Here is a 23,413-nt window from a genome sequence, read left to right as displayed (position 1 = left end):
GTGATAACTGGTAAGAGCACTTTGCATTCTTTACTTTGCTTCGAGAAAATCGGTTGATAACTTGATGGAACATCATTCGCGCAGTTAAAATATATGATGTAAACTTCAAAATTAAAAACTTCTGGTTGCAGAGGTAACTGGAGAAAACTTCACTAGGAAAAAATATCACAGTTCGGAGCGCTCTTTAGCTGGCCGAGACAAAAAAGACAGCACATCAACATTTTTTGCAAATTTAATTTTTTCTTCCACGACTGGCTTCTCCAATAAAATACGGAATTCCTGAACTTTCGCCATACTGCTTGAAAGACGACCAAATGCATTCCATAAAGACACGACTTCACTTCGCTTGAGTTTGAGGTTATCGATTGTGTCCACCTCGGTGAATAGGATTTTCAATGCAGTACCCATCCCTTGCGTTTGCAGCTTCCCCCACAGACGGCACTTCTCGCATCCAACACAATCCATAATCCGGGAAATATTGCGAAAATGTAGCCGAAACTCTTCTTTCAGTCGGCGCGCTTCCGCCGGTTCACCACAAAACAGTTTTGTTTCGTCAAAATAATTTGGGCAGGCTTCGACAGTATCCAGCAGTTTCTGGATATCCGCGCGTATTATTTCATCTTCCAGTACATCACCCGTGAAGTACTGCTCATTACGAAAACGGCGAGCGGCCTTGGCGATGGCACGCACCAGCACGGAATAGGCGAAATATAAATTGGAAATACGGTGTGTTCCTTCCTGCTCCGTTAGCGCGTCATCAAACCGCCGCAGAAACTCCTGCAAATTCGGCCCCCACCGGCCCGACGCGTGGAGATATTCAGCACACAGATGAATACTTATACTGGAATGTAAACCCGAGATCAACCGGAAGAAGACCTTCTTCTCCAAACACGCTTCCGAAACCATGGCCCGCGCCAGATTGGACGCCGAGTAGGGATCGGACGGCTGGAAACAGTTTTCTTCGTAAATTGTGCGCCAGATACGATTAGCATGCGGTCCCGTGTATCCTGTATAGCGTTCCGGGTTTTTGAGCAAATCAATGTAGCAGCAATCCTGAGAAAATTCATCATCCAGAACACAGAAATTCTCATCGCCGGCGCGGGTGTCCCATTTCCCGACATCGGCGCGTTGTGCCGCATTCAGCGATGTGTCCACCGAGCTCAATCGCTCTTCCTGCGCGCACGCCTCGTCTACTTTCTCCTGCACAGTGTTAGCCGACAGATCGCGCAGACTGACGGGCAATTCGTCCGCAGTGCAGGTCTTCACCGCGCAGTCCCGAATGGAACAGCGACCATCGTCGTGCCAGAACGGGCATTCACGCTGCAGATTCACCTTGAAGTAGCGGAAGAAATTCCGCTTCAGAACAGTCATGAGACGGGGATGGAGGAGTTTATCGTTGAGATGATCCAGAGATAATGCATCGCAGGCACATTTCACGACATCATTGCCGCTCAGACAATAACAGGGAAATTTTGAGGACGGTGTGGGAGCAGGGAAACTGTGCTGGAGGGAAACCGTGTCGCGACATCCATCCTCCGCAGTACAAGTCCACAGAATAAGAAAAAAGAAAGGAATTTCCAATGATAAAATTCCCCACAATTTCCGCATTTCAATCAAACCATTTCTGCAACAATGCACAAACCGCTGACAAAATTTACCATTTATTTTTTATTTGTTATGCTGAACACGGTTTCTGTGATCTACTCTGTACGAGTTCAGAAACGCGAAAAAGACTTTCACATCTTCAGATACGAAAAAGACTTTCACATCTTCAGATATTTCTGAGCGGCAAAAGCTTGGGCATAACTGAATTACCGTTAAAGAAATTTTGTTTAAATCATTTTTTTCTCACCTTGACGCTTGTTAAAAGTCCTAAGTATAAAGCATCCCTCCCGTCGCAGGCTTGATGTGAAGTCCTGTGTATTTCCATATGCCTCCTTTCCCAAAAATAATATTCTACAGTTGTTACCAGGACTAACTCAGTCTAACTGGCTCACAACATGATCGCTCACCACATGGACACGTGTTTAATAACAGTAACGTTACGTAACTTACATAATCTAGTTACAATGAGATGTAGAATAGTAAACAAACAAGAAATTGGTCTCCACTTCCCAGTTCCCAACAATACAGAAAAAATTTGCTGACATCATCATCATTTTTAGACTGTAACGGGCTACATTGATTCTTTATCTATTAAAAAATTCCTGTTCCTCGAAGTTCTTATGCTTTCTACAGTGCTTTGAAGTCAAAAATTAAAACTAGCGAAAACTTCCGGTAAAGCCGTAAAGGTACTGTACGAGTATTTATATTGAAATAACTGACGCATATTGTTGTTTTAAAATCGCTGTTTTGTTTCTGTATCACATCGCCGTCGGCCGTGGCGGCAGCTCATTGGCTAAAGAGGTTTGGCAAAATTTGATGTATTCATTTGGCATGCTTCCAGAGGCGGTTGCGTATACGGCCTTCTTGGTGTCCATTCATTTCGGAAACCATTCATTTCGGAAACCGTTCATTTCGGAAACCATTCATTTCGGAAACCATACGTTATCACAGTAGTTTAATATTATTATACTATTATAACAGTAGTTTAACTATTATAACTGGTACTAGTATGTTTAGTAGCCATTGTACAGTCTGTGTACTTTGTATCTGTACAATTAAACGGGTTCCCGAAATAACAGTATTCATGTACAAATTCTGTACAATCTTCATTTCAGCGCAACATCAACGCACGTTTTATCGGCACGCCTCACGTTAGGCTGCAACTTGTAAATGCATGGTTTATGGGCATTGTTTATGACTTACTTCTCCGCGCACCTGCTGTGGTTTTTTTCGTGTTAGAGATTGTTGTTTTGGTTATGACGCCGCTTATCTGCAGCCGTGTTCGATCGTGCGCACTAATACACGCTAAATGCGGGTAACATTGCTAAGCTCGATTATGATGCAGTTAATTCTTGTGCTCTCATTGTAACCCACAACACAAGCAAATCGAACCGTCCACATGGCAGTTGTCAGTTAGTACAGTAAATGAAAGTTTATGAAAAAGATCCCTGAAATGCTTTTTCGTTGACAATTCACAATTGTATAATTGTTTCTGAACAATAATGGCCGAAATAACGTCTTCTGTCACTAACTGTAAAGGAAAGTGTTGAAATGCATGGTTTCCGAAATGAACGATTTCCGAAATGAATGTTTTCCGAAATGAATGATTTCCGAAATGAATGATTTCCGAAATGAATGGTTTCCGAAATGATAGGGTGCCGGCCTTGGTGTCCATTCATTTCGGAAACCATTCATTTCGGAAACCGTTCATTTCGGAAACCATTCATTTCGGAAACCATACGTTATCACAGTAGTTTAATATTATTATACTATTATAACAGTAGTTTAACTATTATAACTGGTACTAGTATGTTTAGTAGCCATTGTACAGTCTGTGTACTTTGTATCTGTACAATTAAACGGGTTCCCGAAATAACAGTATTCATGTACAAATTCTGTACAATCTTCATTTCAGCGCAACATCAACGCACGTTTTATCGGCACGCCTCACGTTAGGCTGCAACTTGTAAATGCATGGTTTATGGGCATTGTTTATGACTTACTTCTCCGCGCACCTGCTGTGGTTTTTTTCGTGTTAGAGATTGTTGTTTTGGTTATGACGCCGCTTATCTGCAGCCGTGTTCGATCGTGCGCACTAATACACGCTAAATGCGGGTAACATTGCTAAGCTCGATTATGATGCAGTTAATTCTTGTGCTCTCATTGTAACCCACAACACAAGCAAATCGAACCGTCCACATGGCAGTTGTCAGTTAGTACAGTAAATGAAAGTTTATGAAAAAGATCCCTGAAATGCTTTTTCGTTGACAATTCACAATTGTATAATTGTTTCTGAACAATAATGGCCGAAATAACGTCTTCTGTCACTAACTGTAAAGGAAAGTGTTGAAATGCATGGTTTCCGAAATGAACGATTTCCGAAATGAATGTTTTCCGAAATGAATGATTTCCGAAATGAACGATTTCCGAAATGAATGTTTTCCGAAATGAATGATTTCCGAAATGAATGATTTCCGAAATGAATGGTTTCCGAAATGATAGGGTGCCGGCCTTCTTTGGGTCGTTTTCCACGATACATACGATGATACGAGGACAGAGGACTGTACGAGTACGTATTAACTGCGCGGAAAATCTGTTAAAAAAATGAAAATTTCATAAACATGTTTTGTTAACTTGTCCAATGTCCACAGACTCACAGTCCACCCTTGCATTCGGTGGAGCCAGTTGCTTTTAACTTTAACAGCCTTATTTTTAATTAATGTGATTAGCACTTTCAGACTAAAAAAATTATCCCATGAAGTTGAAGGAGCTCGAAAACATTTTGGGAGCCCTGGATGATTTTCGGAACCCGCGCATAGATCTGGAGCAGTACGCCACGCAGCCACATCTGGCAGCGCGAACCCTGTATACCATCGAGCAGTCATTCGGGGATATCAGCGATAAAATCGTGGCTGATTTGGGCTGTGGTCCCGGACGACTGGCGATTGGGGCTTCTTTACTCGGCGCTGCATTCTGCTGTGGGTTTGATGTCGACGCTGAATCTGCGGAAGTTTTTGTGGAAAACTGCCGGACGGCGGACGCAGTAAAAACGGACTGTATCCTGTGTGACGTTTCGGGTTTGACACTCGGAAAATACGATGGACCGTTCAAAAATTTCTTCGATACGGTAATCACGAATCCTCCCTTTGGAACCAAGAATAATCAGGGCATCGATGTGCAGTTTTTGGAAGCCGGCCTGAATTTGTCAAAAAATTCTGTTTATTCCTTCCATAAATCGGCGTGCCGACCGTTCCTTCTCAGGAAGGCCAAAGCGTGGCAAGTTTCTATGGAAGTTGTCGCGGAATTAGTGTTTGATCTTCCTTCGTCGTACAAGAAGCACAAGAAAGATTCTGTTGACATAAAAGTTGATTTTATTCGAACGGCTCATTTGCCGTAATTTAACTTTTTTATCGATTTGAACTTGTCTTTCAGGTACTGCATTGAAATTTCTGTATGAAAGAAATATTGGGAAGTACTGTAAATGAATATCTGTTAATTTTGATACGTACAGAGTATGCTTTTACGCAAAATCAATGTCAGTTGAATACCGCTCCTTCTTGCAATCTTGCTTCATATTTTTTTATCACTCTTGAGAGTTGAAATAATGTGAGATGCAGTATTATTGTGTACTCGTAGCAAAGCAATTCAGTCTTCAACACTGAGAGCTTCATCTTCATCTATGGGTATTCATTCAGCTAGCTCCCAGTTACATTTTATCCTGTGATGCGAAATCAGCCGATATAGTTCTCGTACGGTCGTACCTACACAATTATAATATCAATATCTATATATAGTACAGCGTTAATATTCATTTTACATAATAATGAATAATCAGTACTTAATGGATATTCAAACCGAGCGATCATCTCTGGTCAGTTTAGTGCTGACTTCACTTAAATCCCGAATGGTCAAACCGCGAACGAAGTGACTTTCTCAAATTAATCCGGTTGTATTTCTATAATTTGTTTTAACGCGTTTTCTTTTGATTTGTGGCATGTTTCTGAAAAAAGTCAATCAATAGTCAATACGAGACTCTGAATAAAAATGAAAAGCTGCTGAAAAATTACGAAAAAGTATCCCTGTTCTGTTGAAAACAGATATTTTTGAAAAGTATTAGGTATTCAGCCGGCAGCCGCCCTCCGGGAAATGGTTTTTAAGTGCTTTGTACTACCGCTGCGTTTACGGTTTGCTGGCACATTTTTGGAAAAGACAGAAGTCACAAATTTTCCAGCTTAAATGTTCAATATTTTATCCGCAAAACAGGAGCGGCATCCTTGAAATTTGGATTGTATCTTGTTTTTTGAACCAGATTTCCAATTTCGGCACCGGTATAATGGATAACGAGCAGAAAATTCTCGTAAGTGTAAAGGTGGAATAGTGACGTTTTTTGTTTTGCGATCTGCGAGATATCCTGCGACACTTGCTATCTTTTGGATTCTGGAATTCAGTTATTTTCAGTCCAACTCTCTTGCAGGAACCAAGCTTGTATGTTGTGAAAGCTTTACTGATACTGGATAGTGATGGAAATCGTCTGATTGCAAAGGTTTGTATCGTAATTTCGTTTGTGGTATACCTATCTGGCTGCTTGCGACAGCACGTGGCAATTTTTCATAGTATTACGATGACACATTCCCGAATCTTAAGGAACAGAAGGCATTCGAGCGCAGTCTATTTTCCAAAACAAGCAAAGCCAGCGGTAAGTTCGATAAATCTTGTAGTATTTCCGCAGGTTGGGTTTGGGTTTTCGGGCTTCTCGCATTTGTGACAATTCCGAATCTTGATTAAATTAGCTGTTAGCACTTATCTGTTAGCAGTTAGCTGTTAGCATAATGATAAATAAGTCTGTTAGTATTAGACCTGTGAAATACTACTACCCGGGTATGGTTTGAAACTTTGAATTTTGAGTCAAAATGCATTCCTTTCCTAATTTATGTTGGTCCTGGTTTTGAAAATGTTAGTTGAAATTTGATTTTGTAGATGGTCAAGTAAATTATCTTGTTATATCACATTTTCATTCATTTTCTCGTTACTCGTACTAGTACATTCAGTTTGCTCGTGAAATTTATTGGATGCGATTCGATAGGAGAAATCATATTGATTGATGGACTGACTTGTGTCTACAAGAGCAACGTGGATCTCTACTTTTATGTTGCGGGTAGCAGCCATGAAAATGAAGTAAGTCAGCGTCAGTCACACGATTTTCAAAAGTTTACCGCAAAGTGTTGTGGATTAAATTATCACTTGATCGGTAACTAGTAAGTAAGTTTTATCGGGATTGTAATAATATTAACACGCGCGTAATTAATATTATTAAAGTCATCGTTGTGGATATTATCGACCCTTGCGAACTAGTGTTTCTTATTTTCGCAGCTAATGCTGACAGCAGTTTTAAACTGCTTGTACGACGCCACGCAAAAAGTTTTGGGAAAGAGCTTCGAGAAACGGAATTTTATGGACAACTTGGACTCGATATTTCTGATTGTGGACGAGATTGTAGATGGCGGGTAAGTTTTTAAGGCTGGTTTAGGACCGTTAGGATCTTCACCTTGTTTTTCACGACTTCTCTGACCCTGTAATTTATGAGCCGTTTTGTTGTTCGTTAAATCTGTAAAACTCGAGAATGGTAACACAATGGTAGCGAGACGCGAGCCACTCACTGGCAGTGAATCACATTACCGGTACTTTTTAGTTGTTTTACAGATTGAAATGATCTGTTCCAACTTCCAACTGTGATTTTTTCATAACTTTGTATCCAGAAACGTTAACCGCTTACAATTAGTGGCAGTTGGTTATTTCGCGATTGCAGAGATTTTACATGTTACGTGCATCTTGTAATGGCTTTAACGAGACGTATTTAATTTGATTTGTTCATTTTTGTTGTAGAATTATTTGCGAAATCGATCCGGATTCCGTCACACAGAGAGCCGCGATCCGCACCGAGGAGCAGCTGCCTTTAGGAGAGCAAACAGTGGCCCAAGTTTTGCAGACAGCAAAGGAGCAGCTACGATGGTCGCTTTTGAAATGAACCAGCACAATTATTTTGGTACTGATTCGTTTACAGCTTTTATTTTTGGCTGACGATAATTTCGTAAAAAAGAACAAAAAATCAACAACGGAACTTTAACAAAAAAATGCATTGTTATGAGGTGTTTAGAATAACTTATTGGTAATTTGGGATGGTGGCTCTTTAAATCTCATGCGGATCTTTATCGATTACTGTATTTTGCATCGCCGCCATAATGATGACTTAAATAAACCGACGAATAAGCATCGCTCCAGCTCTGTCCTTTTTTACTGTGGCGTTTCCGTCTATGAAGGAGCATAGCAACGAGAATGGTCGCCGATAGGACGATGAGAAAGCCGGCCACGGCTAAAATGATGGCGAAAGCGCTTTTGGGCACACACCACTGGTTTCCGTTGACTGGTGCGTAGCCTTGAGACGTCACATCTACGAGCACGACGGTTCGATGAGAAAAGTTACACGTGTGACGTTTTAGCATTGTACCGTTGTCTTCGTTGAGGTAGTCTTTTGGTTCCCGTACGTTCATGCTTCTCACAATGGCTATGGTCTTGTTTTCGCCGGGTATAATGTCATCCTCCACGTTACGTTTGTGTCTTCCGCCGAGGTTGCACACGGGAGGCTATAGTTACGAGGTTCTATTATACATTTTTCTTTAACTGGGTTTACAAGCAGCGCAGTTGTATGTTTTCTGTGTCTCCGAGACTCCTACCGTGGGCAGTTTTCGGCAGTCTCCTCCGATTTTTAAGCAAAACTTTACAGCGCACTGATAAAATAAAGAGTCCGTATAGGGAAATTTGTGCGCGCGGAATATTACGTAAGCTTGAGTGAGGTCAGCCGAATAAATAAATCCTCCAAATAATGTGGAATCCACTGGACATCTGTACGAATATGAAAACGATCGGTGAACTGCTGCTGACCAAAACTGCATGATGGAATGACAAAAAAATGTTTGCAAGTCCTCTGCTCTTATCGCAAAACTTGTAAAAACGGATAAAACGGTAATTTGTAAAAGAGGAGAAAGTCGATCTTGTAGTCTCCACTGCATACAATGGATTAATTACCCTTCGCTGTCGATTAAGGGCTGGACGCCACCCATATCTACGCCGTCTTTTACATAGCAGTCTTTGATCAGCATCCCATAAATTTTTTGCTGTGGAAGGTTGATGACCAGAGCGACGGGATCACCAATTGTAACGAAATCGGCCATAACACGGGATTCAGAACTTCCTTTATAAATGCTCATGGATACAACTGGCAAATCAGCGCGTGATTCCAGCTGCATTGCCGGTACTGAATCACTGTCGACATACGGCAGTTTAATGATTGCGGAAGTCATCTTCATAAATATAAACTTTAATATAATTTTATTTACGGAATCACGGGATTCTGCATCATAATAATTCTTCCAATTCCCATTAATTTTGTATTTCGTACATTCAAGATTTACCATTTGCCATTCGCGATTTACCTCATATTCAAGGTAGCGGTGATGGTGGTATTAAAACTTTCGTAACGACACCGAACATTGTATACTCGATCCCCTTGCGTCACCAATGACCGATGCAGTTGAATAATAATGGTATTTTGGTATTCCAAGCCTGTCTGCACATTAGAAGCACATACAAATCATATTGTACAGGCTGCATGCTCAATGTAGCTTATTCGAGGAAGATTTTTCAAGTGCAGATACTGAGATACAGTATGACTTACCTTACAATTAGGAACATATTTCGTACAAAGAAGCTTAGATTTAATTCAGTTATTCAAATTTTCGGAGTACCTTATATTTTAGCAAGGTCAAGAAGAAATTATACCGAGCCGAAAATTCAAAAGTTCCTGTTGAACTAGTGACAGATCCCTTACCGACACATCTTGTAAAACCGTATTGCAGGAGGTTAAAGGCAGCGCATACAGGCTTGCGGTTTCGTTCGAGTTTGTTTCTGAAGTGGAATTTGTGTCGTACACCTTTTCGCAGATGCTTCGCCCGAGACCTTTCGGATACACCCGGCCAGTATACGGTTGCGTTGTACGAATATGGAGGCGTATTTCCACAGGACTGCACTCCACATCGACACCTAGCACATAAAGGTCATGAACCCCAGCTGACGGATACCCATCATTTCAACAAGCAAAACCACTTTTATTGCTTTTTGTTGAGTACTATATGAGAAAAAGTAGAAAATTAAGCTACGACGTAGTACCTTGTATTTGGTTTCCCATTTCGTCCATTGAAAGAGATACTGTTTCAGACAGAAAATGCAGAACAATCTGCAAATTAAAATGTACATACAAAACCTTGTGTGAATTAGTAGACACTAGACGGTATAGACAACCGGCCTGAGCATTTTCAGTGAAATAAAAAAAGCTTCGCTTACCAAGAAAAATGGTGAAAGCAAAGATATTTTGTTTTGCACGAAGGGTTCCATTTTCTATCTCGTACAGTTGATTGGCCAAAAATGATCACGATGGATAGGAAACTGCTGTCGTATTAACTTCGCATTCAAGGCCTGTAAAATAAAAAAACTGCAACAGAATACTTAACATGTGCAGATATTAACCTCAAAAAATTTGTATACTAGTCCATTTTCAGAAAGAAATTTAATATGTTATCAATTTAACTTATTTAGCATTTATCGCTGTTTAATTTCGGAGTAAAAAAATATCAGTAAAAAGGTGAGGTGCTTCACGTTGTCCATAATAGCGATTAGTTCAATGTTTAAAATTCCAGCGTGAAAACTTAATAAACCATGGCAGAATGTAACGCTCAGTACTTCTATGCTCATACTGTAATTACGTACGTATGCATTAGATAACTAGAACTGTAAATCTGCCTGCTCACCATATTGTGATTTACAAAAAATAAGTGTAAATAATGATAAAAGTATAAGGAAACAAGCACATTTCTCTAAACCGTTTATTTTTAAAATGTGCTCCGAAGTGCAGACAAAGCTATTGTTTTTGTGGAGCGTTAATTTATTCCTCGAAAGACATGAGCTTCATAACCTTGTTGTTACTACTTATCCGTAACGATAGCGCTGATAAAAAATTTGAAGACATTCCCAGCAGCACCAGCACTTACTCCGTAATATGCGATTAAGTACTGGGGCTTCGTTTGATTCAATAATAACGAAATCATATTTAAAAAATTTAGAAATACACCTTAATCTAAAGAGAAACACTTTGATTAGTAGCACTGAGCGATTGAATCTACTTTGAGTGGTGCTTCAAATTTTGTCCAGAACAATAATAACTGTGACTTTGTTTTTTGAATTTTATAGGGTATTTGCTGTATTTACAGTTAACCCAAACGAGCTAATGCACGTGTAACTGTAAAGTGCATGCGACATTCCGCTATGCTGGGAACCACCAGTCGACACCCTGATTAATAAATAGCGTTACGTTACCTAAAAACATATGCATTTTATTAATACGAGATTCTCATTCGTTTCTACGCTGGACACGTGCATCTTTAGAGGAAGCAAAAAATTTTTAACTGCTACTTACTATTTGGTAATTTTTCGATGTACATAATTACTACCGGCTGCCAAATCGCATGTTCTTTGAGTTTGATCAATCCTACTTATTTGTTATTAGTAAGATATGAAAACGAAAGTTGTTGATAAGTCTGGTTCAAAAGCATTTTCACGAGCAAAAACAGCGTTTGATTGGCCTTCATAGTACATTTTTTGTTGGTGTAATGAACTGACAAAAACGATGATCGAAGGCTGCGATCTGGATGTGCTTGACAAGACATCAACCGGCAGACTGTGTAGTCAGCATATTGATGTCGTTTTATTGGCGGTAAATAGCATTCGTTCCGCATATCGTCTAATTGAGCAATGTTAACGAATTGCGCTTGCACATGTGAAAGTGTAACGACATTTGCGTCCGATAAAATAAAACTGAAACTTACCAAAATTACGTGTACATAATTATTTTAAAGCAGATCAAATCGGTGCAAATCTTTCACTTTTATAGGAAACTTATGGCAGTATTATATCGCCAGAGCGAATAAAATCTATATAAATTGAAGTCAAGGCTAGCCATAGTAGATATAGTGTTTAAGTGTTGACCAGCTTCCTAATTCAGGAGCAAATTTATTTATTACATTTTTAGTTCTGCTCGGTAGTCAAATTCAAATAAAATATTTATTCGGTTTTTGAAAAGTGGTTGTCATGATTTGGTTCACAGAAACAGTCGATTGCCGTCTGCAAAATTGTTGATGGAAAATTTATTTATATAATTACAAACCAGTGTGAAATTGCTGGTATAAACTTCTGTAATTTATTACATCGGTGGATATTGTTTACATGGCAGGTTTGGTAGGATGATACTGGAAAACAGCGCTGTTAAACACTGCCAACATTTAAACATTTTTTCCATCTTTGTGCACTAATGGCGCTCGAAGATCTGGCGTTGATAACTAATAAGAATAATTGTTATTAACTGCTTAGTAATTGTACTTAAGTATACTGCACGTCCATGAACAGCCGGATGGTTCGATACAGCAGCCGGTTACATTGAATATCTAGAGTATAATGTTTTGATTTTAGTCTGCAGATAAAGATTTTCAGATGAATAAATTAGCCGGTTAAAAATAACGGTACCGTCGATACGTGCGCGGTTTTTGTGCCTACCTGGCTGTAATACGCAGTAGTTTCGTTCAAATTTCTCCGATTGATCCCAATTACACCGATACCGATTTCGGTATTGCAAAAGGGTTTTGTTGTCGAACTGGTGAAAATCGCGTGAAAGGTGATTAAAGCGTGGAAGGTGCTAATAATAGCTGCAGTGCCGAATGCACGAAAATAATGCACGAATGGAAAAATAAATAAAAAATTAAATCCCACATAAAAGAAACTTTCCACGTAAATCGTAATGAAACACCCAATGAAATGAAAGTACTCTGCAAAAATGTGCCCACAAATACTGTTACAACAATACTATTTGTATCAAAATTTAGCAGTCAAAATTAATCTTGTATTGCACTAGATATATGCCTGCGGAGGGCAAGCAATCAGGAAGAAATAAAATCAACAGATCTATATATAATCTTAGCACAGGTGGACTCCAAGTTAGTGCAGTACTCGTGCAATTTATGCAACTGGTGGAAACTGTCCGGCACGCATTCACTGCATACCCTACTGTATGGTCACGCTTCAGCAAATATGCAGTTGCATCTGTGTTCGTATAATATTATGAAAACTGTTCAGGATAGCTTAGTCTGGGTGCAACATATTATTACAGAATTTTTAAACCACTATTTTATTTTGCAGTAAGGTAAAAATTCGACCAGTTCTTATGAATTTTAAACTGCTTTTACCAAAAGCCACTTGCACCCAGAGAAATAAATTTTGTGATGTATGCTTACTGCTTAGCCATACCATACCGGCCAGACGATACATTTTTTTAAAAATCTTGCATGTCACCGCGGCAATTTGTATTTGTTTTCATAATGCAGCAAAAATTACACTGCAACCCTTATCAAAGACTGCAACAATAAGATTGAAAATATAATATTGTCATCAGCTTCAGCTTTTATAATATTGTTTCGAAAAAGTATGTTTCAGGTGATGAAATACAATTGTACAAAGCTTTCACGTATAATACAGAATGCACATGGACCGCCATGTATACTGTAATGCGCTGCAGCTTACATCCGTAGCCAGGAGGAAGGGTAAGTATTAGTGACCTTTGTAGAGCATAACTAACTGAACTTTTCATATCCAGGTACACGTTGCAGTTTCTACACTGTCAATCTCAGCTGATAATATAGTAGCATGTGGTAATAAAGCACATTAATAACTACCTCGAGGTCTACATCACCGAAACTTTTATTTTTTTTCGTTTTTATTAAAACAGTCTGCAAAGTTCCTGCTTTCCTTCATGAAACGCAACATGTAATAAGAGATTCACAACGGTAACAAGGTTAAAACATTAACCAACAGCCAAATTAAACATTAACCGATGGGTATGTCTAAAGCCAGCTACAAAAATTCAACAATTATTTAACTGGTTACAAGAAAATAAATTAACCCGTGCGGAATCACACAAATTTTGTAGTGACATTGTCTCTTTCTGAAGTGACCACGGCGTCAGGTAACTGCAGGGAATTCGTGGCCAGTTGTGTGAGAATTTCTCTGAGGGTTTTCTCGGATGCCGACGCAATGGGTTCGGAGAGGACTTTGTTGGCCAGGCTAGCGCTGCGGTACTGTTGCATGGGAGACGAGCCGCCCTGACTGTAGCCGCCTGAGCCGAATGATCCACTGCCTCCGCCTAAGCCGCCCAAGCTGCCTCCGTATGTGCTACCGCTGCTTCCGCCGGCTCCGCCACTGTAGCTTCCGGCGCCGCTACCGCTGTAACTGCCTCCACCCATTCCCGAACCGGCACCGTACAAATCGTCGAACAGGCGCAGATCTTGACGATAAATGCGGGGATTGGAGTAATCAACCCAGGCAGCGGAGCTATAAAGATATTGCTGTTAATAATACTTTTCGGTATATTTAATAGGCAAAAGGTCAAACATATTGGTCATCTGCATAACATGCGGCTCAGTGACGGGCATACAACGTTTTAATACTTACTTTGGGCAGTTAACGTTGTACCACCAGTCGCAGATCAGAGTGATTTGGTTAAAAAGTGTTCCGTTGGGGCAGATGTAGGAAAACATATAGTTATTCGCTTCGCATCGGCGAAACACTTGGCATCTAGTCTCGGGATCAGCTAGAATTAAGAGTATTTCAGGTACCAAGCCAGCGAACGCATTGTTATGGCAGAGCGAAATTATTAAGCGCCAGTATGATTACTTACCATAAAATCCAAACTGACGGACGTTGGAGCAGGAGAAGCTGGTTTGTGGAATATGAGCTAGAGTCGGGTAGGATGTGCCGGGAATGGAATTCGCAATGACGGCGGTTGCTTCAGATGCTGTCAATGCTTCGGATCCTCGCAGCTGGTCCAGCGCAGCGTAAACATTTGGATTTTGCGCGGCAATAATGCTGTTACCGCCATACAGATTAAAGGACGAACTGCCGGCTGCCGCAAAGCCACTGGCTGTTCCGGAATTGGAATAACTGCCGCCACCACTGCTGCCGGAAGAACCGGACACCAAACCGGGGTATGAACTCATGCCACTGCTAGACGAGCTAGGATAGCCTGCAATGGGGAGGTTGCAAGTGGACAATAAAGACTGCATTGGTAGAATCTGCGTACCAACTATACCGCTTGATCCTGCGGGGAATCCAGAAAGGCCACCGCCCGACCCTGCTTGACCGTAACCGGATTGCCGCTTCATCTGTCAATAAAAATAAATGTATTTCAAATGCTTCTTTATTGTACAGAGCACTTAAAATAAAACATTCGAACATTTTGGCATTGCTGGCTGATGATATTACAGATCTTAGTCACTACTGATGCCACCTATCCATCTCAGACTTTACCATAGTGTCGGCAAAGGTGACCGACGACAGGAAGACTGTGGAAAAAACTATGATGAACACCGAAGACATCCTGATCTTCCTATTTCCGAAAGGAACCGATTGCGATTGCTGTTGAGCTAGTGGCCTTTGGTCAACGTAAGAAAGGGTGCGCAACCCACTGATTATGGGATTGGTAACAAATGGGAGCAGTAAAATCCTATTGATGATGTAAAGCACGGAATATATGGATACTGAACACCGGTTACTAAACGGTTTTTGGAGGACAGGTGCAAAATACTTAAGTGGATTAATACTTAAGTGAGAACTGAATGATGCTGTTGGTGACCAAGATGATAGTTTATATACGGATAACACCAGGCGGAAATGAGACATTGTTGCGACAATCTATGCGTCATGCAGTCCTGTTTGCTACAAGCGCTATCTCCACTGCAGCCACTGTGATTTAATGACGCCGGAAGCGAATGACCAGTCACTGGGGCAGTTTACCGGTTAGTTATGCACTGACTTGGACTGGAATAGGTGACATATGCGAGAGTGACCAGGCTTTAAGTAACCATTGTTGCCATATTTCCCAGGTTGTCTTTGAAGTACAACCGTTTTCTCGTGTTTGTCGTGTTTACGGAGTCAGGCAATGACTGCATTTTATAATGGCAAAGCTAAACAGTCACACATATTCACCGGCAGATGAATGCGTATAAAGGGCAGCAATAGCCCTAATCCACTACTTATCAAAATTGTGTAACCTGCGATATCAACAGTTACCACTGCGATTACACAGGACTATTAGTTCTTTTTGTAGAAGGGTTCGTTTAAACATTTTCTTTAGGCGAACGCTCGAATATGGTAAATATAAAGTTATGACGACTCTTTAATTTGTTACACACCTTTTCGACAAGGCCGAATTTCCGTACCATTAAATGCTTTAAATTTTCTAACAGCATGTGAACTGTACGAAAACGACTTTTACTTTGCCTATGCTGGGTAGTGATATTAACAGAATTTTGAAAAATTATGGTCTAATTAATTTGTTTTGTTCATTTCTATACTTATTTATTCACGGCAGATTAGCCCGGAGTACAGATGTACATACATATCCTAACACAAGCATTCGAAATGTTTTGTTTGAGGAGTGTTATCGATACCGTATCGATAACACTCCACGTATCGACGATACGTATATATAACTCTTGAGTTCCGTAGGATTTTTGCAAACCATAAAACATCTAAATTTCGCTGTTACGTATATTACTGTACAACTCCTTCGGATATCGTATAATTCGTATTAAGTAAATGACATGAAAGTGCCGATGAGGCAGTTAAAAATAAATTTGAACAATAAACATGTATATACTTGCGGTTTTCTTTTGTTGTGCTGTGTGTTATTGCTCTTATGCGCTGCTCCAAGCACATTAGTCCAGAATTTCTCGCTGCATAAAACTTCGAAAATCATGAATACTATGAGATCGATGCAAGCTGGCGCGAGCAAGGGTTTCTGCAGGAGACAGTTTCTCAGACCGATTCTCGATCGTACGCTTGTCAAAATTTGCATAGTATTCTAATATATGGGATCGCAGTAATCGGAGTTCTTGGGCGTTCAGCCAGTTTGCAAATCCAAATACTTCCGTGTGTCCTAAAAAGCCAATTGCACACCGCATCACAGCATGACTTGTTCTGTTATTCCAGCACTGTACACTCCAGCTGAAATTAGTTAAGAATAATTCATGCTTCCGTGGTCGAAACGTGTGCCCATGTTGCGCTTTTAGAGCTGTTACTCTGGAGCTCAGTACACCATACGCTTTATCTCGGCTCGCCGTTAAAATGGAAAATATTCCATGAATACGCTCAGCTGTCTTGAACTCTTGGCAGTTGTCGGTCCAGTGTTTATCACCATTTAGCAATTGTCGCAAGGCCACTTTTCTAATGGACATACTGAAACTGTTACTCGGCACCCGTCGAGCTTCTTCGCACACAAGAACAATATAACCCCTCAGATTTGGGACAATTTTGGGTTCTGATAGAGATCTCCGCCGTGACCTCGTGGGAACCAAGTTCCGCAGTACTGCATTTGCATCACCAGCTTCATGTAGTTGCGTGGAGCTTTCAGCAGCATGATAACTGGCAGCGTATGATCGCCAACTGAATGTTGCACATAGCTTCATCTGACTTTTCATCCATTTCATAATGTCAGCGATTTTGTCTTCTCTTAGGAATTCTGAATAGCAGTGACGCAGTTGGAGTAAACGCTGTGCAAATAAAACAGGGGGTATGTCGACTTGTTCAGCTAAATGTGTTTTGAACATGGCTTGAATTCTTAATTTTTCACGACGGGAAACTGGTCTGGATCCATAAAAGAAAACACAGATAGGCAATAATGGCAGACCCTGATCCACAGAGAACAAATTGCTCACAACTTCGTCTAACTGTACGCGCATTCTCACAGACTGCCCGTAGCGAATTAGAATAAAAATGCCCGTCACATTAGCACGAAATAACTTTCTTATTATTGCGGGTGGAGAGAGACGCTGACTCCAGAAGGACTGATCTAAGACTATGACCTTTCCAGATTCGAGTGGAGATGCTTGCTTTTCCACCAGACGTCGAGTGATCTGTTGTTTAATATTTTCCAACACATTCCCGTGAACCGAGTTATACGACGGTGCCAGCAGTGCAACATTCATTCCGGAGATGTAGATAGGTAAGGGGTTTTTGTCGATTTACTTTTGTATGAACTATAAATAATTATTAGTGCTTCTATCATATCACGCATTAGCGCATATATCAATATGATATCGATGGTTCTTGAAAATTAAAGGGTGGCAACTGGCAAGTAGCGATTTGTTTGAAATCTGTAACATTTGTTTGGAAACCAAAACCATTTGTTTAAAACGTTTGTTTTTGTAGTTAGCATTTGTTTGTAACATTTGTCTGCAAGCTAAATCATTTACTTGTAGCATCTGTTTATAGAAACTAGTTTACAAGTAACGATTATTAAATTTTATTAGCACCATTGAAATCTAACTATTAACTATGCAGCCCGTAAATACTTACAATACTTGATTATTAAGTAATTTTACGGTAAGTAACTAGGTGTGCTTCATGTTTAAGTACATACATGTTAAACGTCGTACAACAAATTACGGAGGTACATAAGTGCTACTCTAGTACTGGTTGTAGTTTTATAAATCACCACTTACAAATCATAACTTTTTGTTCGTTATAAGAACAATCTTCTGTAAGGTTTTGCACACTTTATCGTAAATAGGTAATCAATTTTCGTAAATTTCTAGCCAACATATAGGGTAGGTATTGATAATACATGTCCGTGCATATCTGTTCGAATCTGATGTTACGGACCATCTTACGGTGTGACGGAGGGACGAAAGGAAAAATTTATCTGTTCTACACTTCATTGCGATGAACAAAATAAAAAACATGTAAAGTATTACAGGTCAACCATGTGGCAAAATGTGCCGGCTGTACAGTTCGTCACATTTTCAGTTTTATAAAAAAACAACCTATTCTCCGGCAACTACATGACGCAATATCTGTATTTTAAAACGCATTTAAAAAATTTCGAAATCTCTCGTTTTATCTCCCCACCCCTCTGTGTTCCAATAAGTACAGTACTAGAGTAATAAGTAATAACACTATAACAGTACATAAGTCAGACTTCTGAGTTTGTTTACAAACGTACTCGTATAAATACAGCACCTTGTTATTACGATAGCGAACTCATCATTCATCATCCTTGTCAGGTGATTACTTACGATTTTTAATTTTATGCTTTACATTTTAGACTATTCATTAACGTTCTATTCACCTTCCGGTTTTTTATTTGAAAGTAGAGTGCACAAACGCTTGATAAGCACGTGCACGACAGGAATGGCCTGCACCCGAGATTCCACAGCGGAGGATAAAGGCAGCATCGAATACTTCGACAAGCTGACAAAACAGCACGAAGAAACGGGTTACCTGCGGAAAACATCCAATAATACAGGCTGGCAGATGAATGTCCTGGACGAGTTCGGAGAGAGATTCATCCAGTATGCCAAAGCCTGCCAAAAGCCAGTTATCCTGGATCTTGGCGTGGCGTATGGTTACACTTCTAAACAGCTGCTGGAAGCGGGCGCTTCCGTCGTTGCCAATGAACTCTCCGCCGAAATGCTGGACGACCTGCTTTCAAACGTCAGTGAAGAGGAAAAAGGACGACTGCAGCTGAAACCAGGAAGTGCCCTGGATTTGGATTTTCCAGCGGAATCGTTCGATGGGATTCTGGCTAGTCGATGTTTCCAATTTTTCAAGCCAGACGAAATGCGAAGTATGCTGGCACGCTTCGCAAAATGGCTGCGACCCGGTGGAAAACTATGCCTCACAGTCTCCTCGCCATATTTATGCAAAGCCATTCCGTTCTTGGATGAGTATAATCGCCGACGGGCTGCTGGAGTAGAGTTCCCGGGATATTTTGAGACCGCGGAATTGGAGACGATCCTGGAAGGCCTGAAGCATATGCATTTTGTGGATTTGGATGTGCTGAAACGTGAAGTCGAGAGAGCTGGTTTCGTTGTAGAGAAATTGGCATACATTGCACGTCCATATGCTGCGAACAACGGAAAGGAGGGTGTTGGGGTGATATGCAGCAAACCCAAACTATAACTGCAGTGCTGCTATTGATTGACTCTGGCGGAACGTGGATTTGTGGCAGAATGAAAATAGTGATTAACCGTTAGCGGTGTGATTTTTAGCGAATCCAATAGAAGTATTATATTTCGGGGGTGCTTGTTTCCGGTATTTCACCCTTGCCGTTTCTGTTTTCGTTTCAAAAATTTTATTTATTTGTGGATTTATTAATCGTTCCCATGTTTTCTGCAGAGATTGACAGTTTGGCATTATATCGGATTATTTTGGAGCGAATAAAAAAGTGAGTACGATACGGCAGTTTGCAAAATGTCGTTTTGCAAAATGGCAGTTTGCAAAATGTAATCGTCTTGGAGTAAACGCAGCTGTCGCTTAAGAGTTTAGATGGAAGTACCAATCAATAAATTTTTTTGACGAAACGTAGAAACGAATTTCACTGTCCACAATCGAACGATGTACGAATCAGAAAACAATTCATTTGTAAAATCAAAAGCGCACATCAACGATACAACAGTTAACAAGTTAAGAACACAAAGAAGCACGAAATAGAAATAAATGGAATTCAGCTTATGAGCCAATACGAAGCAGCTTATTTCTTCAAGCATTCCACAGCTTTTCGAGCGGCATCTTCAAGGGAATCAGCAGCCGTAATGGGCAAATTGCTGTCTTTCAGCAGCCTCCTCGCTTCGTCCGCGTTGGTTCCTACCAATATTTTGCAACATTTCGTGCATGTAGAATAGGCAGCCGTAGCTGAATCGGTGCAGCACCAACTGCTAAACTTTTTTCGTTTAATCGACTGCAAAACGCTTACCTTCTAATCGCACAACAAGTGGAATGGACAATTTAATATTGCGGCAAGCGTTGATAATACCATTGGCAATCGTTGCGCAGTTGACAATACCCCCGAAAATATTAACTAAAATTGCCTTGACTTTCCTATCAGCGCTAAGAATTCGGAACGCTTCCTGGACTTGATTTTCCTTAACGTTGCCTCCGACATCCAGGAAATTGGCCGGTTCGCCGCCGTGTAATTTGATCAAATCCATAGTCGCCATAGCCAAACCAGCGCCATTCACTAATAAATAAACACCGAACTTCGTTAGACGAGTGAAAATCAATCATCCATTTTGCATGCGTCGTACTGATATATTTCAATGCCCATGTTTAATTTCAGACCCAAAAACGTGCTCTGCCATCTAAGCCAAAATACAGAGCGATCGATGCCTTAGAAATTCACAGATAGAAGTGTGCAAAATAATCAATTTTTTGACAAGAGTAACGTCATTGTGTTTGGATCATTACCCAGGCATCCGATGTTTCCGTCGAGTCCGATATAGTTCAAATTATGTTTTCCAGCGTCCACTTCGCGTGGATCGCTCTCCATCGTATCGCCCATTTGAAAAATCTTCTCCTGTCTATACTGAGCATTCTGAAAATCAAGAATCAGTAAGTAATGAGCTCTACACATGCATCAGAAAGTATTTCGTACATCATCAAATGACAATTTGGCATCAAAGCACACAATGCGTCCATCAGGGGTTTGTCCAAAGGGATTCACCTCCACTTGAGTGGCATCCACTTTCAAAAACAGATTGTACAATTTCATAATTTGATTTTTTGCTTCTTCCAGATACTGCGGTTCGAATTCCAACTTCTTGGCAATCTTCATTGCTTCTTCGGCACTCAGTCCACTGTCGATATCGATAAAAGACGTAAAAATAGCCTCCGGAGATTCTTCCGATACCTGCTCCGAAGGAAATTAGATGGCAAAACTTCTTACTTTGCACTAATTACAAAGTGCGCTAATTAATCAGACGCACTAAATATTCCTTAATACTAATCTGCTATTATTGAAAGTCATAAGATCGGTCAACTTCCCAGCTTCTTCCACATACGAAACAAAACAAAAAAAGAACAAACAAACAGGATAAATCAAAAATAGCAGCCCGCGAAATGCAAGCATAAATTTGTATTTTCAATTTAAAAATTTGTATTTTCAAGTCCATCCAACCAGCTTACACTGACTCATAATACAGAAAGGTACATAGTTTAAATTAGTCTGTGAGGTGACTACAAACAGTATAAACTATAAACTTAATAGTACATAACGCTAACTCAGCTTTGAAAAGCTGAAGCCGAAGTTGAAGCAAATAATATAAATCCCATGACAGTATGGGATCAAGGAAAAAGGCCCAATCTGACAATCACAACTCTTTCGTCAATAAAACAATTATAAGCACACACAAGAAAATTATTCTACCATTCGCCTGCAACTAATTAAGTACTGCGACAGATCAACAGTGACGGATTACGGTTACCTGCTCGATATCGACGCCCCCCTTTGGCGAATACACACAAATGGGTCCTTCGTGATCCTTCTGACGTGCCATTAAAAAGGCCAAGTATGTTTCCTTAGCGATATCCAGAGCTTCCGCAATCATCACGCGCTGCACTTTGACGCCGTCCTCCGGTGTCTGATGGGTAACCAGCTTGTACCCCAGCATTTTGCTCACAAAGTCCGCTACTTGCTTCGAGTCTTTGGTCAGCTTGACTCCTGCAACCAAAATCCGTTCTCCGCGGTGTGCAATGAAAAGTTGATTGATGATGGTAGTTTTTAAAATGTTACAGTCGAGCTATACCTCCTTTTAAGCCGCTTTCTTTGAAATGTCCTTTGCCTCGTCCGCCGGCCAAGATCTGCGCTTTGATGACATACTCGTTAACTTTTCCGCACTGCTTATTCAGCCCCTGCACGGCTTTATCTACATCCCCTTTATTTTCCACAATCTGGAAACGTTGGATGTTGATACCGTAATCCTGCATCAGCTGTTTGCTCTGGTATTCCTGCAAGCTGAGATGACGACACTGATATGCAGGGGAGAATACAGACGTCAAACGGGAGGAACTGCGCAATATGCGAAGGGTCGAGGCTGCCATTTTACTGCTTCCAACGGAAAACACGTTTGCAAGGTGGCGTTCTTTATAGAATAGCAGACTAGGACAACTAAAATCTGGAATACGTTTTTGAAATGCAGGTTAGCAAACTACAGCAGAACCACCTAACACCGATTGGCACACCTGGCGAAAACCCTGGCATCGAAGCAATGTGCTACAGCATACCGTATCAACTACCAAGTACCGATACGGCAAGTTAATTTTGGCTGCGTGAAAAATGGCAACTACTCCCATGGGGTGGTTGCTATTGAGCATGTTTTGAAAAGGTTGTGGCACCCCTTTGGTTGAAATTCGAAATCTGCGGTTGTATCCAGTTTTTATAGCGACAAAAACATTCAAGTCTCTGGAGTCATGATGACTTTAAACCTCGAGTTTTAATAGGCAATATTCAATAGCAGTTTTTGGTTGTTCTTGGCTCCCACATTACACAGGCAATGAGCTGGATACCTTTCAGCGATGGAAAGTTGTGGGTTTGTTACCTGTTTGGAGTATACATATAGGCTTGGACCGAATGGTCAGTCCATGGCTACTCGAGTAGACGCCAAAGAGTCCCAGGAAGCTACTCAACTGTGCGAGTATATAATTTACACAATTGAAGGTGCACTACCGTGAAAAATTGGAAATGGTAGCCGAGGTGGGTATCACGGATATAGTGATGTTATAATCGACCGAAGCGAAGCGAAGGTCCTCAAGAAAACGGGATTTTTGCCGGTCACGTCGGTCACGCCTTCATATTTCAGACAAAATTCATAAGAGCGAA

At 40.6% G+C, this 23,413-nt stretch overlaps 8 protein-coding genes across 18 annotated transcripts; 3 read left to right on the top strand and 5 right to left on the bottom strand.

The window, feature by feature from the left end:
* Positions 1 to 17: 17 nt before the first annotated feature.
* On the bottom strand, positions 18 to 2,330 carry LOC129588130 (ERO1-like protein alpha). The gene is made up of 3 exons (XM_055482218.1): positions 2,056 to 2,330; positions 1,853 to 1,937; positions 18 to 1,624 (listed from the first exon to the last, which is right to left on the bottom strand). The coding sequence occupies exon 3, from the start codon at positions 1,606 to 1,608 to the stop codon at positions 166 to 168; it is 1,443 nt and encodes a 480-aa protein (XP_055338193.1). The 5' UTR covers positions 1,609 to 1,624; positions 1,853 to 1,937; positions 2,056 to 2,330; the 3' UTR covers positions 18 to 165.
* On the top strand, positions 2,273 to 5,225 carry LOC129588133 (rRNA N6-adenosine-methyltransferase METTL5-like). 4 transcript variants are annotated; one of them, XM_055482226.1, is made up of 2 exons: positions 2,273 to 2,291; positions 4,344 to 5,225. In XM_055482226.1, the coding sequence occupies exon 2, from the start codon at positions 4,361 to 4,363 to the stop codon at positions 5,000 to 5,002; it is 642 nt and encodes a 213-aa protein (XP_055338201.1). In that variant the 5' UTR covers positions 2,273 to 2,291; positions 4,344 to 4,360; the 3' UTR covers positions 5,003 to 5,225. The 4 variants fall into 4 exon arrangements, with proteins under 4 accessions (XP_055338201.1, XP_055338198.1, XP_055338200.1 ...); XM_055482223.1 differs by lacking the exon at positions 2,273 to 2,291 and adding an exon at positions 3,453 to 3,720; XM_055482225.1 differs by lacking the exon at positions 2,273 to 2,291 and adding an exon at positions 3,794 to 3,817.
* A 561-nt stretch (positions 5,226 to 5,786) lies between these two features.
* On the top strand, positions 5,787 to 7,873 carry LOC129588134 (coatomer subunit zeta-1-like). 2 transcript variants are annotated; one of them, XM_055482228.1, is made up of 6 exons: positions 5,787 to 5,962; positions 6,080 to 6,148; positions 6,250 to 6,301; positions 6,689 to 6,780; positions 6,976 to 7,109; positions 7,489 to 7,873. In XM_055482228.1, exons 1-6 carry the CDS (start codon positions 5,939 to 5,941, stop codon positions 7,628 to 7,630), a joined length of 513 nt encoding a protein of 170 aa, XP_055338203.1. In that variant the 5' UTR covers positions 5,787 to 5,938; the 3' UTR covers positions 7,631 to 7,873. The 2 variants fall into 2 exon arrangements, with proteins under 2 accessions (XP_055338203.1, XP_055338202.1); XM_055482227.1 differs by having other exon boundaries at positions 5,792 to 5,962; positions 6,220 to 6,301.
* Positions 7,517 to 12,715, bottom strand: LOC129588131 (cuticlin-1-like). Of its 3 annotated transcripts, none has more exons than XM_055482220.1 (9): positions 10,707 to 10,851; positions 10,003 to 10,134; positions 9,829 to 9,895; positions 9,491 to 9,702; positions 9,096 to 9,229; positions 8,689 to 8,925; positions 8,337 to 8,505; positions 8,111 to 8,246; positions 7,517 to 8,053 (listed from the first exon to the last, which is right to left on the bottom strand). In XM_055482220.1, exons 2-9 carry the CDS (start codon positions 10,051 to 10,053, stop codon positions 7,812 to 7,814), a joined length of 1,248 nt encoding a protein of 415 aa, XP_055338195.1. In that variant the 5' UTR covers positions 10,054 to 10,134; positions 10,707 to 10,851; the 3' UTR covers positions 7,517 to 7,811. The 3 variants fall into 3 exon arrangements, with proteins under 3 accessions (XP_055338195.1, XP_055338196.1, XP_055338194.1); XM_055482221.1 differs by lacking the exon at positions 10,707 to 10,851 and adding an exon at positions 10,467 to 10,577; XM_055482219.1 differs by lacking the exon at positions 10,707 to 10,851 and adding an exon at positions 12,265 to 12,715 and having other exon boundaries at positions 7,518 to 8,053.
* Positions 12,716 to 13,583: 868 nt separating this feature from the next.
* LOC129588082 (interleukin enhancer-binding factor 3-like) lies at positions 13,584 to 16,447 on the bottom strand. Of its 3 annotated transcripts, none has more exons than XM_055482129.1 (5): positions 16,418 to 16,447; positions 14,849 to 14,921; positions 14,438 to 14,782; positions 14,212 to 14,350; positions 13,584 to 14,091 (listed from the first exon to the last, which is right to left on the bottom strand). In XM_055482129.1, exons 2-5 carry the CDS (start codon positions 14,919 to 14,921, stop codon positions 13,674 to 13,676), a joined length of 975 nt encoding a protein of 324 aa, XP_055338104.1. In that variant the 5' UTR covers positions 16,418 to 16,447; the 3' UTR covers positions 13,584 to 13,673. The 3 variants fall into 3 exon arrangements, with proteins under 3 accessions (XP_055338104.1, XP_055338102.1, XP_055338103.1); XM_055482127.1 differs by lacking the exon at positions 16,418 to 16,447 and adding an exon at positions 15,067 to 15,356 and having other exon boundaries at positions 14,840 to 14,921; XM_055482128.1 differs by lacking the exon at positions 16,418 to 16,447 and adding an exon at positions 15,067 to 15,356.
* LOC129588081 (uncharacterized) lies at positions 16,210 to 18,000 on the bottom strand. Its single transcript, XM_055482126.1, has one exon. It carries the CDS (start codon positions 17,742 to 17,744, stop codon positions 16,476 to 16,478), a length of 1,269 nt encoding a protein of 422 aa, XP_055338101.1. The 5' UTR covers positions 17,745 to 18,000; the 3' UTR covers positions 16,210 to 16,475.
* Positions 17,315 to 19,994, top strand: LOC129588083 (demethylmenaquinone methyltransferase-like). 3 transcript variants are annotated; one of them, XM_055482132.1, is made up of 3 exons: positions 17,315 to 17,329; positions 17,630 to 17,761; positions 18,912 to 19,994. In XM_055482132.1, the coding sequence occupies exon 3, from the start codon at positions 18,949 to 18,951 to the stop codon at positions 19,717 to 19,719; it is 771 nt and encodes a 256-aa protein (XP_055338107.1). In that variant the 5' UTR covers positions 17,315 to 17,329; positions 17,630 to 17,761; positions 18,912 to 18,948; the 3' UTR covers positions 19,720 to 19,994. The 3 variants fall into 3 exon arrangements, 2 of the variants coding, with proteins under 2 accessions (XP_055338107.1, XP_055338106.1); XM_055482131.1 differs by lacking the exons at positions 17,315 to 17,329; positions 17,630 to 17,761 and adding an exon at positions 18,685 to 18,821; XR_008690440.1 differs by lacking the exons at positions 17,315 to 17,329; positions 17,630 to 17,761 and having other exon boundaries at positions 18,828 to 19,788; positions 19,936 to 19,994.
* A 98-nt stretch (positions 19,995 to 20,092) lies between these two features.
* LOC129588080 (succinate--CoA ligase [GDP-forming] subunit beta, mitochondrial-like) lies at positions 20,093 to 22,817 on the bottom strand. Its single transcript, XM_055482125.1, has 6 exons — positions 22,341 to 22,817; positions 22,020 to 22,255; positions 21,191 to 21,445; positions 21,004 to 21,130; positions 20,513 to 20,776; positions 20,093 to 20,403 (listed from the first exon to the last, which is right to left on the bottom strand). Exons 1-6 carry the CDS (start codon positions 22,633 to 22,635, stop codon positions 20,291 to 20,293), a joined length of 1,290 nt encoding a protein of 429 aa, XP_055338100.1. The 5' UTR covers positions 22,636 to 22,817; the 3' UTR covers positions 20,093 to 20,290.
* Between the last annotated feature and the right edge of the window lie 596 nt (positions 22,818 to 23,413).

Source organism: Paramacrobiotus metropolitanus, unplaced genomic scaffold (genome assembly GCF_019649055.1).
Source record: "Paramacrobiotus metropolitanus isolate TYO unplaced genomic scaffold, Prichtersi_v1.0 Parri_scaffold0000028, whole genome shotgun sequence".
NCBI lineage: Eukaryota > Metazoa > Tardigrada > Eutardigrada > Parachela > Macrobiotidae > Paramacrobiotus > Paramacrobiotus metropolitanus.
This window is presented reverse-complemented; position numbering and strand designations above follow the sequence as displayed.

Bases quoted from the DNA above. Each gene is read 5' to 3' on its own strand.
- LOC129588083 (XM_055482132.1), top strand. From the start codon at position 18,949: ATGGCCTGCACCCGAGATTCCACAGCGGAGGATAAAGGCAGCATCGAA.
- LOC129588081 (XM_055482126.1), bottom strand. From the start codon at position 17,744: ATGAATGTTGCACTGCTGGCACCGTCGTATAACTCGGTTCACGGGAAT.
- LOC129588080 (XM_055482125.1), bottom strand. From the start codon at position 22,635: ATGGCAGCCTCGACCCTTCGCATATTGCGCAGTTCCTCCCGTTTGACG. The intron at 22,256-22,340 runs GTATAGCTCGAC...TTTTGGTTGCAG, and splicing joins AGAAAGCGGCTTAAAAGGAG to GAGTCAAGCTGACCAAAGAC. The intron at 21,131-21,190 runs GTACGAAATACT...CTTGATTTTCAG, and splicing joins CCAAATTGTCATTTGATGAT to AATGCTCAGTATAGACAGGA.
- LOC129588134 (XM_055482227.1), top strand. From the start codon at position 5,939: ATGGATAACGAGCAGAAAATTCTC. The intron at 6,149-6,219 runs GTTTGTATCGTA...AATTTTTCATAG, and splicing joins GAAATCGTCTGATTGCAAAG to TATTACGATGACACATTCCC. The intron at 6,302-6,688 runs GTAAGTTCGATA...GCGATTCGATAG, and splicing joins CAAAACAAGCAAAGCCAGCG to GAGAAATCATATTGATTGAT.
- LOC129588131 (XM_055482219.1), bottom strand. From the start codon at position 10,053: ATGGAACCCTTCGTGCAAAACAAAATATCTTTGCTTTCACCATTTTTC. The intron at 9,896-10,002 runs GTAAGCGAAGCT...TTTAATTTGCAG, and splicing joins TGCTTTCACCATTTTTCTTG to ATTGTTCTGCATTTTCTGTC. The intron at 9,703-9,828 runs GTACTACGTCGT...TTTATGTGCTAG, and splicing joins AATGGGAAACCAAATACAAG to GTGTCGATGTGGAGTGCAGT.
- LOC129588133 (XM_055482226.1), top strand. From the start codon at position 4,361: ATGAAGTTGAAGGAGCTCGAAAACATTTTGGGAGCCCTGGATGATTTT.
- LOC129588082 (XM_055482127.1), bottom strand. From the start codon at position 15,135: ATGTCTTCGGTGTTCATCATAGTTTTTTCCACAGTCTTCCTGTCGTCG. The intron at 14,922-15,066 runs GTAAAGTCTGAG...TTTTATTGACAG, and splicing joins TCACCTTTGCCGACACTATG to ATGAAGCGGCAATCCGGTTA. The intron at 14,092-14,211 runs GTAAGTATTAAA...ATATCTTTATAG, and splicing joins TACAACGTTAACTGCCCAAA to CTCCGCTGCCTGGGTTGATT.
- LOC129588130 (XM_055482218.1), bottom strand. From the start codon at position 1,608: ATGCGGAAATTGTGGGGAATTTTATCATTGGAAATTCCTTTCTTTTTT.